The following is a 17239-nucleotide window of genomic DNA, read 5'->3' as shown; positions in this document are numbered from 1 at the left end:
CCCATCTTTTATCCTTTCTGTTTATCAAATGTTGTGCTTTCCAGGAAACCATTTAAAAACAGAACTTTTCACTGCAACTAATAAGAACCTCTCTTTTGTCATACATATGTATTAGTCACTAACAAATAATGGCTTTACATAATGTATAACTAAATAAATCTTAATTTTCAGACATTTTGCCACAAGATATTTAGGTATAACTATGGTTGAAATCTGAGAATTACAACTAATGACAGTCTTTAAGATGCAATGTACATCACTGTCATCACAGCCTGAAAATTTCCTCTTTGACTCAATGGTCGGGGATCATTAGGACCCTGAAATTGCCAAGGTTTGCAGTCAGTGTGCAATGGTCTCATCAGGACAGAAATTGAATAGTTCTGGTCCCTTTCACAAGTTGAATAACTCGTTTTGCACTCAGCTTTGTAAATGTTCGGCAATCAGAGTCTAGATTATTGAGAACTGTGTATTTTATTTACTACCAAAAACCTTACTGGTACAACTAATGTGCTCTTTGTTGGTTTCATGTGCTATTAATGGGTCAGTCATAAAATTGGATTTTCAGCAATATTTTAAACCACCAGTCTCCCACTACTGACTATTTTCTGCTTGCATCTGTTCACTTTTATAACTCTTTTCAGATGTTTTAAGAATTAAAAAGCACATTTTCTTCAATTTATAAGATCAAATAAGAATATTAAAGGTCTGATGGGCTAGTGCTGCTTGCATATGACTGGTCCGTGGATAAAAGAATAGGTCTTTGACCTTGGACCACATTAATTTTCAGGCCCTGTGTTATTAAAGATTCTAAATAAGAGGCACAGTATTTAATCAATTGACTTTTCTGATTCTTAATGAAGAGCATCCCTAATCTTATTTAGCATGTCAAAATACTGGTTCATAAATAATAATAATAATATTGTGGACTCAGTACAGCAACTAATTAGAAGCTCTAAGTGCTTTACAATATCAGATAACACATAAAAACATTTAATGACAAGATTACAAAAACAAACACCAAGAATTTACAAAACATGCTGACAATAATTAAAGAAGTAAACATTATTATGACTTTAAGCTGTTCTTAAAAATAACAACCATTATGCAAAATACTAAAGATACATTATAAAACTGTTAAGAGAAACATTTAAGGTTATCGAAAGAGACAGGGAAAACTAGTACTAATATTAGTACCCTTACTCGTACCTCGTGGACAGGGTACTAACATGAGCATATACGTGTTAATGGAGCCAGCCGGGTGTGATTCACACCTGGCGCTCTTTCAGCCTAATAATAACACTTTAAACATATTCCTTGCATATAATCCAATAAATTGAGTAGTCCTCTTATTTAATACTGGAAGTATCGAAAATTATTGTAGAAATAATTGTAAAATCTCGTTTACCTTTAACTGAATATATTTTCGTTTAGATCGTCCGCCATATTATTTCAAATAATGATTACTTCCATTCTCAGCCTCGTTTGTTTGTGTGCCATATAAGGACATTGATGCCTTATTTGGAAATGTAAACAAATCATAGTAAAAATTTTGCACCGTTTGGGTAATAAATTTTGCGCATTAAAAGTAAATACGGTATATCGGCAACTTTGAAATTCCACCAAGAAGCGATTATTCGCCACTTGATTGATAATAATACAGCGTAGTATATCCAAAATATTGTCTGGCAAGCCTTACATAGAAAAGCGGTCACGGCGAGAGTCTTGCGTTATCTGACATGGCGGACAGGATAAGGTTAGAGTAACCATGCCAATTTATTTTACCATGTAAGGGCTTAATAAATTCAAAATAAGCTTAACTTCTTTCACAACATGATTATCCTTATGTAGTTGATTTCTACACTGTTTGTTTTTCTGACTTTAGTGATGATTTTTTTTGCTCCATTACATGATATGGGATTGGTTCGTAGCCTCAACCACAACAATTCAAGTTGAGGCTACGACATCGTAGCTAGGGAAAACAAGTAATGACTGGTAATAAACATGATGAAGAGGCAAACATTTAACTGATAAAACTTTTCTATTTCTAGTAATGGTAGACATATCTGATGGTGGACTGACATCATGTTTGGATAATCTGTTCCACATTTAGCTGTAAATGGTTTAATTGAAAACAGCAAGTGCTGACAGATACCAGACAAAAGGCCAAAGCAAAATCTCACCTAACCTTGAGGTCATGTCAACTAAAAACTGAAGGAGAAAGAAATTATGGTGGTGGTAGCGAGGGGACTGTAAAGTCATTGAAAAGATGAACGACAACATTTTCTGTCAAGGAAATGAATAAACTTCCTATATAACCTCAAAGGTTTTAATATTTACATGTCCTTTTTAAGTCAATATATACAGGGCTAAAAATTAGTAGTAGTCCGTTAGTCCAAGGCAAGTAAATTTCCTGTTGGACAATTAGTTTTCATACAATGAGTCCTACCAGTGCTTCTGACTACAAATTTATATTAACTTGTAGGCCTGATTTATAACAGGGTTCACATTTCTACAAGTATCAGATTTAAAAATACAGGAATATCTTTTCAGTTCCAATTCTGGTGGAAAGTCTGTAATAGGTTTACCTTATTGAACCTCTCTGGAGGAACATTCTTTAACACTATTGGTTCCATGGTCTGTACATTGGCAAACCAGGCTTCAGGGATGAACAGGGCACAAACTACATGGCACCAGCCTGAGCAAAATACAAAAGAAACTCAAATATTAACCATAGGAATACATGTAATAAGAACAACTAGAAATCTGTGTTTTTAACATGGTTTGAACAGCCCTGGATGCTTTTATTCAAGGAGTTTTCAAGGGCTTCCAAAACATCCAGTGAATATTTTTCTTAAGAAATTAAATGTTCTGTTTGTTTTTATAACTGCATTATTAGTAAAAACAAAGAATTAAAAACATAAATTAAATGTATGGCACTACAGCAAAGGGATACTACTCCATCTGGTAACTACACATATCATGTATCATTTAGGCACCATATTTTCTCCCATTTATTTAATTCAGAAATTATGTAGAAAACAAATTTTCCAAATTTCAAAAGGTGATAAATACTTTTTTCAGCTGTAATGTCCTTCTGATATATTCATGCAATAATGGCAAAATTCAAAGGGTTTTTCAACAAAATCAAGTAGTTTTCAAGGCAATATCTCAAACTAAGGTTGTACAAAGTTTGTTCTGGTTTTGTTGATTAAACACATTTTTCAGCACATGACAGGCTACAGTACACACATCACATTTTATGGAAAATCCACGTCACCAGGGTGGTTTTTAATCCTTTTCACAGTGTATCCATCACAGACAGGACGTAGTGGTCATCCTGGATTGTCCACACTGTGGATTGTAGTGGATAGATTACATTTTATTGCCCCAATTAGAAGTCACTGAAATATAATTACGTAATCGTGGATGTACACTACATTGTCTGGAACTTACCTATTGTCTCAGGTGCAGTACACCGTGCAAAATGCTCTTTTTAAGTTATACACAATGCCATTTAATATTCAAAGACTTGCCCACTTTAAAATGCAATCAAATAAGAATGCTGAGACTGAGTGTTTCAAAAAATATAAAGTTTAATTATAGCAATTTTAATATGAATGAGAGAATATGCTGTTTTTAAAAAAGGTAAAGAAAATGACATGTAAGTATTAGCAGGTTTCATTCGTTCAGGCACTTTACATGTTCGTACACAACAAAAGCTCCACAGCAGTATTAAATATGCAGAGGTTTGGTTTCAAAGGTTGTAAATCCCAATTATTTCCAGTTTATCTTGAACCATTCCTATTAAGTCTAAGGATGTCATGAATGTTAATGCAGTGAATGCTCATTTGTTCAACTTACCAGCTATTCAATTTCTGAAGCCTTAAATGTTAATCATGATATGATTTGACAATATATAATTAGAGAATAAGAAAAGCACACTAGTACCAGGTTAATAACCCAATTAAACATACACATTCTTGTTAAATAGAAAATGAAACTACTAAGCAGTAATTTACCTATTTAGTTATTTTAAGAAAAGAATGGAATCACTTATTTGTCAGTTATGAATTCCAAAGTAAAGATAAATGTAACACATTTCAAAAATACTCTAATTATCAATAACTATTTCCAAGTCAGTGACATTAGGTAAAAGTGATGTCAATCTCTCTCCCTAAATCTGTCTCACTCTCTCATGGTTGCATGCAATAAACACATTTTATTACAATGTACATTGGTTTAACTTTAGCTTTATGTAAGCGTAACTTCTTGATACTCCCCCCACCCAAACCTCTTATCAAGTATGGCATCACACATCAGCTGAACACATCATATATTATAAAAATGCCTTCAAGATTGCCCAAAATGGCTGAGCAACACGTTTGCCAAGGCCATAAAATCTATCTCTAATTGCATTGATTGTTTTTAATATTTGGCTTCATATTTTTCACAGCTTTAAACGGGTATCTTGAGTAGAACTTCATTAACAAGTCTAAAATGGAGACATGAGATTTTGGTTTTCAAAGGTTATAAATCCCTATCGTTTCCTATTTATCCTGAACTGTTCATATGAACTCATAGGTCATTGTGATTATTATCACTGTGTTCACTTTTATTACTGTAGTATTGCTCACTCTTTCAACTTTCATTTTATTAAATTTCTGAAGCTTTAAGTTTGTACACGTTAATTATGGCCAGATTTGACAACAACAGATCATAAGAAAAGCACAATAGCAGGTTAATAACCCGACTTATGATATAAATTATCTTTAAATACAAAATGAATTACTAAAGATGCAATTTACCTAATTCTTTATTTCGAATAAAGAGCACAATTAAAAAAATTATTTCTAAATTTTGTCAGAAAAATTCCAAAAATGAAGATAAATGTAACACTTTTCAAAAATACATACTCTTTAATTACTAATGGGCATGAGGGAGGCAATGATAAAAGAGTGTGGAGATTTGTCTTAGTAAGCCATGGAAGCAGCTCATTAGTACTATTTTTATTACATTAAATTCATACCCATATATCTGACCGCTCATCTACAGTGACTCCCATCTCTACATTAAATAATTCTGTACTCCCATCTCTACATTAAATAACTCTGTACTCCCATCTCTACATTAAATAACTCTGTACTCCATCTCTACATTAAATAACTCTGTACAGCAAAGAGCGGTGCTCTGCAGCTTCATGTTGGCAATAAAAAGAACTAGTAGCAACATCGGTCTAAAGTTATGGTTCATAAAAACATTTTATTTCAAATAAATATTATTTTTTTTTTTTTAAAAAGCATGTAGCATGGTACAGCTTTCGTAAACATGTCATAGATTTGTGCTGGGATAGACATATATTATCCAATGTGAAGAATGATTAAGCAGAATAATAAAAATTGTATATGGTTTGTTTTAATACCAATAAAAACCAGTTTGACTTGAAAAACCCTGGCAATTTAACCACACTGCATTTCTCAGTCCATATTACAAATCAAAACAAATAAATGTTTCCTTTGAAACATTAAATATAACATTGAAGTTCAACACCACATTGACTGTCCATTGTTAACAAGCTTATTGGCTGTCTTCAAAGAAACAATTTCACCCCTTGGCTGCTGCTGGAAGATAGTCACACAAAAAAAAAAACTCAAAGAAAGTTGTTGTTATTGGGTTTAACCCCATTTTTCAGCATAAGACAGGCTTTACATGGTGGCCGGCATAACTGGTGGATGAAGAACCAGGGAAAACTCTGAAAGAACCACCAACCCACGCGATGATACTGGCTAGCTTTCTCACATACCCACATTGATCAAGCCCAAGATTCGAACCCACGCTGACAGAGATGTGATGGTAGTGATCCATAAAGGTGAGTGCTTTAGACCACTCTGCCACTCAGGGTCCATGTCAAAGAAAGTAACATTTTTCATAAAATGTGACGAATGTGTCTGTAAAGATTCAGTGGAAACAATAATTTCGGAAGAGAAGTGTTAACAAACACATGGATAATGGATGACGGACACTGGACAGAAGTTAATGCCATGACATAAGCTCTAATGAAGTATGACCAGTACAGCAAAAACTTAAGAGATGGCATATCCCCTACCTGGTGCCTCATTAATGTAAATACTCCAGCCAGAACAGAAGCGCCCTATCGTCTATCATTCTCAAATATGAAACTTGTGTTGCTTGTACTCTTATGGCCAAGTACCCTCAATTTATTTATTAATGTACACATGTCGCAATTTATTTTCGAGGGCAACATAAACAAGAGTCCCATGAAAAAATTCCAGGAGTTCAAGCAACCACCATTTTTTGCTTTGTAACTGCTGAGTGCTGAAACCATATGATATGTTTTAGCAATAAGAGCAGCTTTGGCAGCAATACTGGATGTTAGGTCAGCGTCATTTTCACTTAGGAAGTTTTTGGTGGAAGCCTCACTTGAATATGATCATTCCTTCAGATGGAATAGCAATATTAAGATTTTTATTATGGTGATAATACTGCATGTAAGATCAGCACTATTTTCACTCCGGACTAAAAAAAACACTATAATAAGTCTTTTGGTTAAAAACACAAGTCCATGTGAGCATCAATTCAGGAGGAGTAGAAATATTTTTAAAAATGACATTATAACTTTCTGTTCAGCAGAAGTAGTGATAAGATTTTGAAGATGGCTGTTATGGTGGCCATACTGAATGTCAGTTTTAGCACCATTTTTATTTAGGACCAAAATGAGAAATCTTTTAGTGAAAATACCATTGATTCAGCAGCTGTAGCAATAACATGATTTTCAAGACAGCAATGGGGCACCAGGTGTCAGAATGGTCTCAAGTGCTAGCCTCTACCAATCACATCTACCTCACCTTTCTCCATGTGAATTCAAGTCCTGGACTAATCCAACATGGATATGTGAGAAAGCCTGCCTGTAGCTTTCAGGGTCAGTGGTTCTTACTATGGTTTTTCCATGTTCTTCCTCTACCAATCATACTTGCCACCATGTATAGCCTATCATGTGCTGAAAAATAGTGCTCAACCCACAAGAAGTAGATGTCCATTGTAATGGCAATACTGGACATTCAAATACTAGAGGAATATGTTTGACATTAGAAGACTGACAACAAGCTCTTCTCGTCTATAAATAGTGAGCTAAAAAATACTAAATGAAGAAAATTCTAAGTATCAAAGGGCACCTCAATCCTGCTTGCTTAACATGTGTACCAAGTTTGACAAAACTTCAGACAGTGTTTCCCTTTACCCTCATTTGTGCTTCAGAGACCACCAAATTTTTAATTTGACACCCAGTTTTGATACCAAAGTTTGATTTTTACTTAGTCTGACCCCCAGTTTTGACACCAAGGAGATTTTTGACTCTCAGTCTTGCACCCCTAGGGGATACAATGCCTCAGAAAGTAAAAGAATTCATCAACATACCTGCACTATCAGTTCTTTTCAGAGCTCCATCCTTTTGAGGACATAATTCACATTTCTGAAATGTACAGAAAAACAGATCTGCAGTTTGTCGTTCTGGATTGAATTATGTATGTATCAGCTAAATGTATCTCCAAAAATGTTCCATAAAAATTACAGTCCACATGTACTTTTATCTACTGATAATGATCTTATTTAAAACAAGTGCACTGTGAAGAAAAAAATTGTTGCACAACAGAATTACGTTTACCTTAATTTAGTGTCAATAAAGAATTTAAAAAAATTTAAGTGTCAGGAACGAAAGGAAATTTCGTAACTGACCATCAGTTCCTTCTAAATAATCTGTTCATTTGTCCGCATGATATGTTGACAAACCTGGGTCTATTGCGAAATAGTCTTAAGTATGAAAAAGCAGAAAAGGAATAGAAATAAATTTTGACCAAATCAATAACTAATCATAATTAACTTTACCTGAAGTGATAAAATCTCTACTAAATCATTTATTTGATAAGCACTATCGAACTTAATTCCTTAGGCACAAGAAAGATGTCTGGATAAAAAGGAACGTTTAAAACTTGCACTATAACTTACAGGAGATGAAAAATTTACATTATTTGGCACTATTCACCGATCACATGTACAAACGTTTTGTAAATCTTTCATTGGAAAACAACAAAAAACCAGTATATTTTTTAAAACTAAAAAAATCTCAAGATAAACTATTATTAATATTATTATTAAATGTGTGTCAGTTTATAGGACATTCTTCTCAATGGTTTAAAAGAAAGACTAATAGAAAGTTTTTCAAGATAACCAGCCTAGTTGCCATGTCAATGCAAGTGTTATCATTTTTCATTTAGGATCAACCAGGTTCCTGACTGAATACATTGTGTCAAATTTTATAATGATCCTTATTATGCAGAGAGATTGACAGTATTTGAGAAAAGCCAAATTAATGTACAGGATATCCAATAATAGTGCTCCTGAATATTTACAGTCACTATTCCAGTATAGGCTACCTGGCAATACTCCCCTGTGATCCATGTATATCAAACTGTATAAAATTCCCAAACCAAATAAGGAATTATTCAAAAAAAAGTTTCTAATACTCTGGAACTTTGCTCTGGAACAGTATTCCAGTTGAGATTAGAAATGCCCACTCTATTTCCTTCCTACAAACACAATATATCCAATGGCTTCAAAGATGCAGCTAAAATAAATAAATACCTTTGTATGAGGGCCTCAAGGTATAGTTGTTAGCTAATTGTGTTACCCTCTTTAAATAAAGTCAATATTATTATTATTAACAACCAAATCATTCACATTGCACCAACTGCAGATGCAAAACAACTGTCCTCGTCACAGACACTCATTCTGTGAGTGAAAAAGGAAACTGTTTACAACACCAACTCCCCTTCTATAAATTAACAAGGTGACTATAACTGGTGCAGTTTGGAATTTGTCCCTGTGGCAATTCTTTGCTAATTTGCTTTTAAAAATTCCATCAGCATTTACAGATTTACAGTGACTGTTTATATATATATATATATATATATATATATATATATATATATATATATATATATATATATATATATATATATATAATGTGTGTGTATGTGTAAATGGAGACATCACAACTTGTTCCCCGCATAAGAATTACATACTTTACAGATCAATTAACAACCACTTTTGCAAGAAGTTTCTCTGTTGCTTTGTATCTAAATGTCCAAGTTTGGATATGAATATTTTCAATGTGTCTTGCAATGAATATGCCAGTTAGTTCTGATTGGTGATTACCGTTTTACTCTTGACTTGAACAAGCAATAGCCTCCAATCTGAATTAAATGATACATATTTCTCTCCGTGACACATCAGAAATGTAGCCTTTAAATCTGATTCAAGTAGACAAGATACAAAACAACAGATAAACTTCATGTAATGTGGTTAGTGAATAAACAGAAAAAACAATGCAAGTCAGACATGTGGAACAAATCTGGAAGGTGATCTTTACACTGATATATATTATCAGTGGTATGGTGTGCTGAAGGGATAAAATAATCAGCATGGATTTGGCAGGAATGGGGACATATTTCAAACCACCAGAATTACCCACCATGTACTGTTAATTTGCAGAAGACGATTAGGAGTTTATCAATAGTTTTTCTTTTATGCAGACAGGAATGACTGCCTATTTCCTGCTACAGCAATCTCAAATGAATTCTTGATTTAAAGAATGAAAAGGCAAACAACCAATAATTATTTATGACTACTGGAGAACATGTCTAGGGTCTCATTTTGTATTGACTCACCTCTTGTATTGTTATGAAAAAAGTAACGATCCATAGATATATTGACAACTGTTTCACCCCTAGCACTGAGGATACAATTTTGTTTTCACTGCATATCTGAGTAAAGTGATGGATACTGGGGGGAGGGGAGGGAATATTTTCTAGAATCAGGGTTCCTACAATCTTTAACAAATGTAACTCATGACTTTTCCAAAACTTTTCCAAGACCTTTACCAATTTCATGGGTACCTATTATGACCTATAATACTTACACAACACATATTTTTAACACAAAAACATTTTCCTGCTGACTTTGGAAATACTACATCCTATTATCCTCTTCTGAGTGCAATGAGTACAATGGTTCTGAATGGCGGTAAGATCCATGGATGTAGTCTGACTGTGAAATTTTGGGGGACCCTACTCTGTAATTTTTCTGTAATCTACAAACTTTTCCAGGATTTCCATGACTGCAGGAACCCTGTAGAATTCCACCCAAGCAAGGACCCTATATATGAACTTACCACCCTTGCTGCTCTTTCTTGTGATTCACATTTCCTACAAAACCATGGACCAGTAGGCACCTGAACAATGCCATAGCAGGCTGAAAAATAAAGCAAAACAGTTAATTTGTACCATATATAAGTGTATTAGGTGGATCCAATTGCAAACTGCATAGACCCATACCTGCTAATGCACAAAGCACCAGCAGATCTGGGTTTATGCATTTTGTTAAGAATAAATTAGTAAAACAAACGCAGGCCCTCATCTGTCTTGGTATAATAAAACAAAAGCAGAAAATAGTAAATAATAAACTCTGCAATTTGTCAGACCTTTAGTTTATCTTTCAATCCAGTAAAATCAGTATTTACTGTCCTCAAAATCTGATGTAAGATTGGCACCATTTATATTAACAACAAACTAGATATCATAAGATAATTTTTGGTGAAAATCCTATTAATATCACAATTCTGGTGAAGAAGCAATAACAAGATTTTCAGATTGGCATCATTTTTATTAAGGACCAACCACACACCAAAGACCCTATGACAATGTGACCTTCCATTTAGAAGGAGCCATGAAATGAGATTTTTAAAGATGGCTACCACAGAAGCCATATATGAGGTCAGATCTGCACCACTTTTCAGTCAGGATAAAATAAGCTATCATAATTAGTCTTCTGGTGAAAACTCCATGTAAATACAACTCTTTTTAGGGGAAGCAATAGCAAGATTTTCAAGATGACACCCACTGTGGCCATATTTGAGGTCTGATTAGCACCACTTTCATCCAGGACTAATTAGACTTGTCTGACCAGATGGGTTCTTGTCTTCTAGCTTTGGAGAGAGAAGATCTCAGCAGTATAACATATAAGACACTAAGTAATTTTGATATCTAAAAATACACATAATAAGCTACAAGGTTTCTTGATATATTTGATCACTTTAAAATCGATCTCTCCATTACTGTCTCTGCCACAATCATCCTCTAACAAGACCCTTTATGAAGTTTATCAAATTCTCATCTCATATCTTGTATCTCCTAATTATATCTGCTCTCTCTCTCTCTCTCTCTCTCTATAAGACAGTCCCCTTCCACCCCGACAAAAAAAATAACTAAATGTGCTGAAACAGCATTAAAAAGAAAAGTACCCAATTACCAGGATTTGTCAGGATGCTGGCCAAGAAAGATATGACCCGATTGCCTAGATTTATCAAACCTTCAGGAATCCCACAAACTTGTCCTGATAGTTGTTTTCCAAATTCTCACCCCTATTTCTTCTTAAGCAGAAACCAGATACTGGTAACTGCCGAGTGTTACTTCCTGCCCAGCCCTCCATATACATTTCAACTTTTTCCTAAATTAAAGTCCCTCTGGTCATACTTCTTAAGAAATCTCCTGGTGAAAACCAAATAGTGATATGACTTTCCAACTAAGAAAAATAGTAACAACAAAATTTATATGATGGCCACTATGGCAGTTATATTGGACACCAGTCTCTGGACAACTAGACACTATGTATTAAAAGTCTTATGGTGAATACCCCACATCACTATCATTCACCATTCTGGAGGTCTCTGGACCCTATCCCATTTTCAACTAGACACTATGTATCAGAAGTCTTATGGTGAATACCCCACATCAATATCATTCACCATTCTGGAGGTCTCTAGCCTATCCCATTTTCAACTAGACACTATGTGTTAGAAGTCTTATGGTGAATACACCACATCACTGTCATTCACCATTCTGGAGACCTCTGGACCCTCCCACTTTCAACTAGACACTAATGTATTAGAAGTCTTACGGTGAATACTCACATCATTATCATTCACCATTCTGGAGGTCTCTGGACCCTATCCCATTTTCAACTAGACACTATGTGTTAGAAGTCTTATCATGAATACCCCACATCAATAAAAAATTCACCATTCATTCTGGAGTAAGAGTAACAAGATTTACAAGATGTGTGACATGATGGCATACAGGGCATAGTACCATTTTTATTTTGGACCAAATAGATATCTTAAAAAGTTGTTTTAGCATTAATAAAACCATGTTGATAAATCCATCCATTCAGGTGGGGTGGTGATCACAGGATTTTCAAGATGGGCAATGTGGAAGGGCTTAACATGAACTCTTGAAGTATTAACAAAAAATTGAAAGCTTTAATATTCTCCACTGAAGATTTTCTGCAGTTTACTTACATTTCAGAATTATAACTAGCAAAATCCTTAATTGTTACTGATCAATTACAAGCCGTGAGTGGTGGCCATACTGGATGTCATTGCAGAACCATTTTCATTTAGGACTAGCTATAAACAATCTGTGTGTAGTTTCATAGCAATCCTCTATGCAGTTTAAAGGAGACCAGAAATAAAACTGTTCCTTTTATATATGTAATTCTCTACAAATTTTAATTAGACTAATGTTTATAAATTAAATATCGTAGGCAGGTAGTGATTATATTGCATGGAAGATACCATGATTTCATAAACTGCCCTGTTTTTCCAAGTTCTGATGAGACGACAGATCACGTGGTCCCGTGACAATACTAGCCAGTCCTCGAATACAAACAGAAACACGGCAAGCAAGAGAGACAGAACGAGACCAGATTTGGGTTGCACATTAAGTTGAATCTGCTTCTGAGATATGCTCGTAACTATATCTGTCGAATTGTGGGTTAATAATGTGTTTATAGGACTCAAGGTACCAATTCAGTTCCCATAGTAAACCTATGCAAACACCATGATATTAAAAAATCAAGAACTTAAAATTTTTGAGTGCTCATGATCAAACCTTTTTTTATCGGTATAGAAGAAACCTGTATGTCAGCTTCTGTGTAGAAGACAGGATATGAGCCACGGCATTTTCTGGACCAGCATGTACTTTCAATTCCACAACAAAGAGTCAGGTACTAATTTTAGTAATGAGTACTCCAAACTCAAGACTGTTAAAGGACTGAAATTTCATCAATAAAACAATGTCTCTATATTTTTTCACTTACAACTATGATAAGCTCTCAAAAGATTCTTTTTCCTAAAACATAAATTACATTATTAACCAATCCTGGTCAGCCAAACCCATATATACTCTATTTTATGTTCACCCATTTCCAGGCTGGTTCCCATTTTTCCATATTATTAGTACCGTGTGTCCTTAAGACCTGACAGCAGAAAATTACAACAGTAAGAAGGTGCTCATATATCATATTCTGGAATTTTAAAGAAGCAATGTAATTTTAAAATAAATATTTATACATTGTGTGCTGTGCAAAAATGTGATAAGGATTAAGTGATGGTGCCCAATGTAAAAATTACAAATTACCACATTGCAATAAATTTATTTACGAAAGATGAGGTTCAACTGTACTATATGTAATTGACATATTCATTACCTAACCCCTATACACACACACACACCACCTATGGACTGATATCTTGAAATGATATATGTCCAAGATTTAATCACTGAGAGATAATACTGAATTCTGGGCAGAGAGACTAGAACAGGGACCGACTTGTGTGTGAAACAATATACATTACCGGGGAAGTGTAAAAGACCTTGAGAACAGTTTTCATCGGTACTAACTTAAGCATTAGTTTTTCATACACAAAAAACACAAATAAATCTGCAAAGCAGAAATCACAAGTAATTAGTTTAAACGTTAAGAAGCATCCTTCTTATGATTCAATCAATTACAGTGTATCTTACATGCAGGCTACAGTTAGCGTAGACAAATCTGATAGTATATACATGTCTGGAATAAATAGTTTATGTACTGTACTGGTTAGTGCTGAAAGAAATTGTTTTTAGGCACAGGCCCTGGGCTGGTGACTTAAATAAACTCACTGGCCCTGACAGAAATTCCACAAGCCCGGACAGTTCATACCTGTCAACTCTCAAGCTAGGAGAAAAAACCTCCTGATTTTTGGAGTATTTCCACACCTACTTCCCGATCTCTTAATATCTCCCGATTTTTCACAGAGAACTCCTGATTATTACATTATGTCTGTCAATTTTCATTTCTCAGAAGAAAAAAACCCAAACCATACATAGATATAATGTATGCAATCAACAGTTGCCATATTCTATTTTACCACTTGTGAATATTGTAATGATGAAATACAGTCCTACCCCACGATAACACCCCTGCAATAACGCTAATTCGGATATAATGCGGTCGTAGCGTGGCTCCCAAAATTTTGTATATTCATTCGCACACGAAAAAATACTTTTGTTCAAAGTATGTGAAGTAGTGTATAAAAAATTTATTATAATTTTGGGGAAGAGATCGCGTATGAAGTCGAATATAATATGATCTTGGCATGGTTCCTGAAATTTTAAATACATGTACATGTATTTTTTTCATACAGGAAAGAATTTTTTTTCTCAGTACGAGAAATAGTGTGTAAAACATTTATTATCATTTTGGGGAAGAGTTCGTGTATGAATTTTAATATAATACAATCGTGGTGTAGCTTTTGAAATTTAACAATTTCACCAGGTTCTTGAAGTGTTATGACAAAATAAACATTATCAGAAATGTTACTTATTACTGATCCATGAGTAAAGTAAGTCGTCTTTGTGATTGTCTTCAATTAATTCTGTATACAATCGTTGCTCAAACAATAGCCAACATGTGTTTCTACTTTAACTGCATACACAACCAAGGAGCTGACAATGTGGTGGTTGATAAAAGATTCTCACAATTTAATAAACATCAAACAACGAAAGCCACAAACATGTTTGCTGGGGTTGGTGGTGTTATTAGATGCAATCAGTTGACCAATAAATAATGTCTGCTTTATTAGCTGGAAACTGAAAGGGTATGAAATTGTACACGAGTTCACCTTTAAAAAAAATAATTTAAAAGTGACTCACGACCACTGCAGGTCTACTGCACTTAGTTCTCGAGTTTTACATGTGTATCATGTCTGCTTATGAACTCGTTATTGATTTCCTCTTTTTTATAATATGGAGGACACTGAAAGAGCAATTAGACAATGGCCAACCCACAATCTGGAAGAAAACAATGCTTTTCATTAAATATTTAGAGATAAAAAAAAATACAAGTTAATTTTAAAAAATTTGTATCTTATCATGTTTGAAGTGCAGCAGTTGCAAGAGTGTGTGACAAATAACAGTTAAAGAAACAGGACAATTCTCAGCACATGGAAACTGGAATATTTGTTTGTGTAGTCCTACAATTTAAGACATAGCACATGTTGTTTTTGCTTCAGTGCTATGTCTTACTGTCCAAATAACGGGATTGTATAGCGTGTTCCGATGTCATCGACATCGGAACAAGTAGTCAAAGTTTCAGGAATATCTCACACATTTGGCAGCATATATCAACCCTCTTCCACTAATTTATGTGTAATTAATATACTTACTGTGCTGTGTTTATCCTGGCGGAATGAAAATATGACACTAGCAAATGGATGCAGTTTCATGTTCCGTTGACACACATTTGAATTTGTTGCAATGTGATGGTAGTCGAGGTATGCCAAAGTATGCTTAAGTAGGTTCATGTGGCGGATATGTTTCTCGAATGAAATTAAACATTGCTTTACAGTTCCAAGATGCATAATATATTTTTATTCGTTTCCTTAAAGAACAATATTTCAACTTAACCTAATTTCGGCTTTCCAGGCTTTCATCACTTTCCAGTCAAGTGAAATGCAGGCCAACAAAACTTGAAAACAGGTCCATTTCTTTTGTGAGAATTTGAATTTAGTAGAGAAAAGACATCAGGGTAAGTAAAGTCTGACAAAAACATAACTTTACTTTGTGGGAAAGCGTCGTTATTGGTTGCCAGTTGTGTGTGATATTTCTGAAAATTTGACTTTCATTTACTGTTAGTCGACATTAAAACACGCTGCACAACACCATTAGTTAAGCAGTAAGACCCATCACCCCTTGAACAAAAATATCTGGTGATGTGTCTTGCGTTGTAAGACTATAGTGTTTGTGGAATTTTAGTCACTGCTTGTTATTTTTTTAAAGGTAACCAGCCATGTGCCTGTACCTAAGAAAGGAAAAGGTTGGGATTTTTTGCACTGATAAGTGAATGGAATATGCTACTTAACTAATTCATTTTTTTTATAAGTAAGAGGCTCATTATAAATTCAATTAATGGTATGGGTAAATGGACTGCGTGGGTGGGAGAGTCCACATACCATTAATATTGCGTTTTATTGTTAGCCATTGGAATTCTCCTCCCCATTTACTTATTCGTTTACCAATGATGTTAATTCAATTTTTAACAAACCCTGTTACAATCGCAGCCAATTTCCCGCGATTTTAACACAAACAAATAACATGTGGTCTTCGGGAAGAAAAACAACCTTGGTGAACAGCGACATTACATCCGTGACCGTCACAATATACGAGCGGATTTTCGGCCCAACCTCTCTCATCTGAACAAACACAACATCCCCCAACCATTTCCTTCATTGTGGCTGTCTATTTGTAGTGGGGACGGAATTATCCATGAATAATTCCATGAAATGCTAATGTAATGTGCACAGGAAATTTAACGTTCGCCATATTACTTTTGGTCAATAAGCATGCGCATAAACTTTCAGTGATGCATTATGGGATATGTTTACATCGAGCACGTGGGCACCTGTCACTACATTTTCTCTTTTTTTTTTTTTTTTTTTAAAACTTGTTAGTTTAACGTTGGATGCTAGTTATGAAGAGCCATAACTCCGACAAATAATAAACTAAAACAGATATAGACAGAGGAACATTTATATTTTAGACGTAAAGATGCTTCCAAACCATATACAGCGACCATGGGACCTTGAAAGCACTGCTTAACATGGTCACATGACTCGTCATTCAGCTCTACCCCTGGGCAGCAGAATTACATAAACTTAATGTGAGCAAAGGATATCGCTGCTTAAATCTATTAAAAACAATGAATTTTTCCATTCTCTAATGGATTGAAATCATGATATAACAATCTTATTTCCCAAATGATAAACATGTGTGAACATTTTTAACTACAT

General features: G+C 34.5%; 1 protein-coding gene across 6 annotated transcripts in view; it reads right to left on the bottom strand.

The window, feature by feature from the left end:
- Positions 1-16902, bottom strand: part of LOC149776237 (zinc finger protein zfp-1-like) — an 88958-nt gene extending 72056 nt beyond the window's left edge. The window contains exons 1-4 of one of the 6 annotated variants that reach the window (XM_089942640.1): positions 16571-16902; positions 10244-10323; positions 7432-7486; positions 2586-2695 (exon numbers count right to left, since the gene is read on the bottom strand). In XM_089942640.1, the coding sequence (XP_089798766.1) occupies positions 2586-2695; positions 7432-7486; positions 10244-10323; positions 16571-16679 (354 nt within the window). In that variant the 5' untranslated portion in view covers positions 16680-16902. Of the gene's footprint in view, positions 1-2585; positions 2696-7431; positions 7487-10243; positions 10324-15616; positions 15767-16570 lie in introns of those variants that run through there. The other 5 variants (XM_089942638.1, XM_089942639.1, XM_089942637.1 and 2 more) reach the window with 5 other exon arrangements.
- Positions 16903-17239: the final 337 nt, after the last annotated feature.

Source organism: Sinohyriopsis cumingii, chromosome 18, assembly GCF_028554795.1.
Source record: "Sinohyriopsis cumingii isolate HCF-2022 chromosome 18, ASM2855479v2, whole genome shotgun sequence".
NCBI lineage: Eukaryota > Metazoa > Mollusca > Bivalvia > Unionida > Unionidae > Sinohyriopsis > Sinohyriopsis cumingii.
Note: the sequence above shows the minus strand (reverse complement) of the source record. Positions and strands in the feature narration are given on the sequence as shown.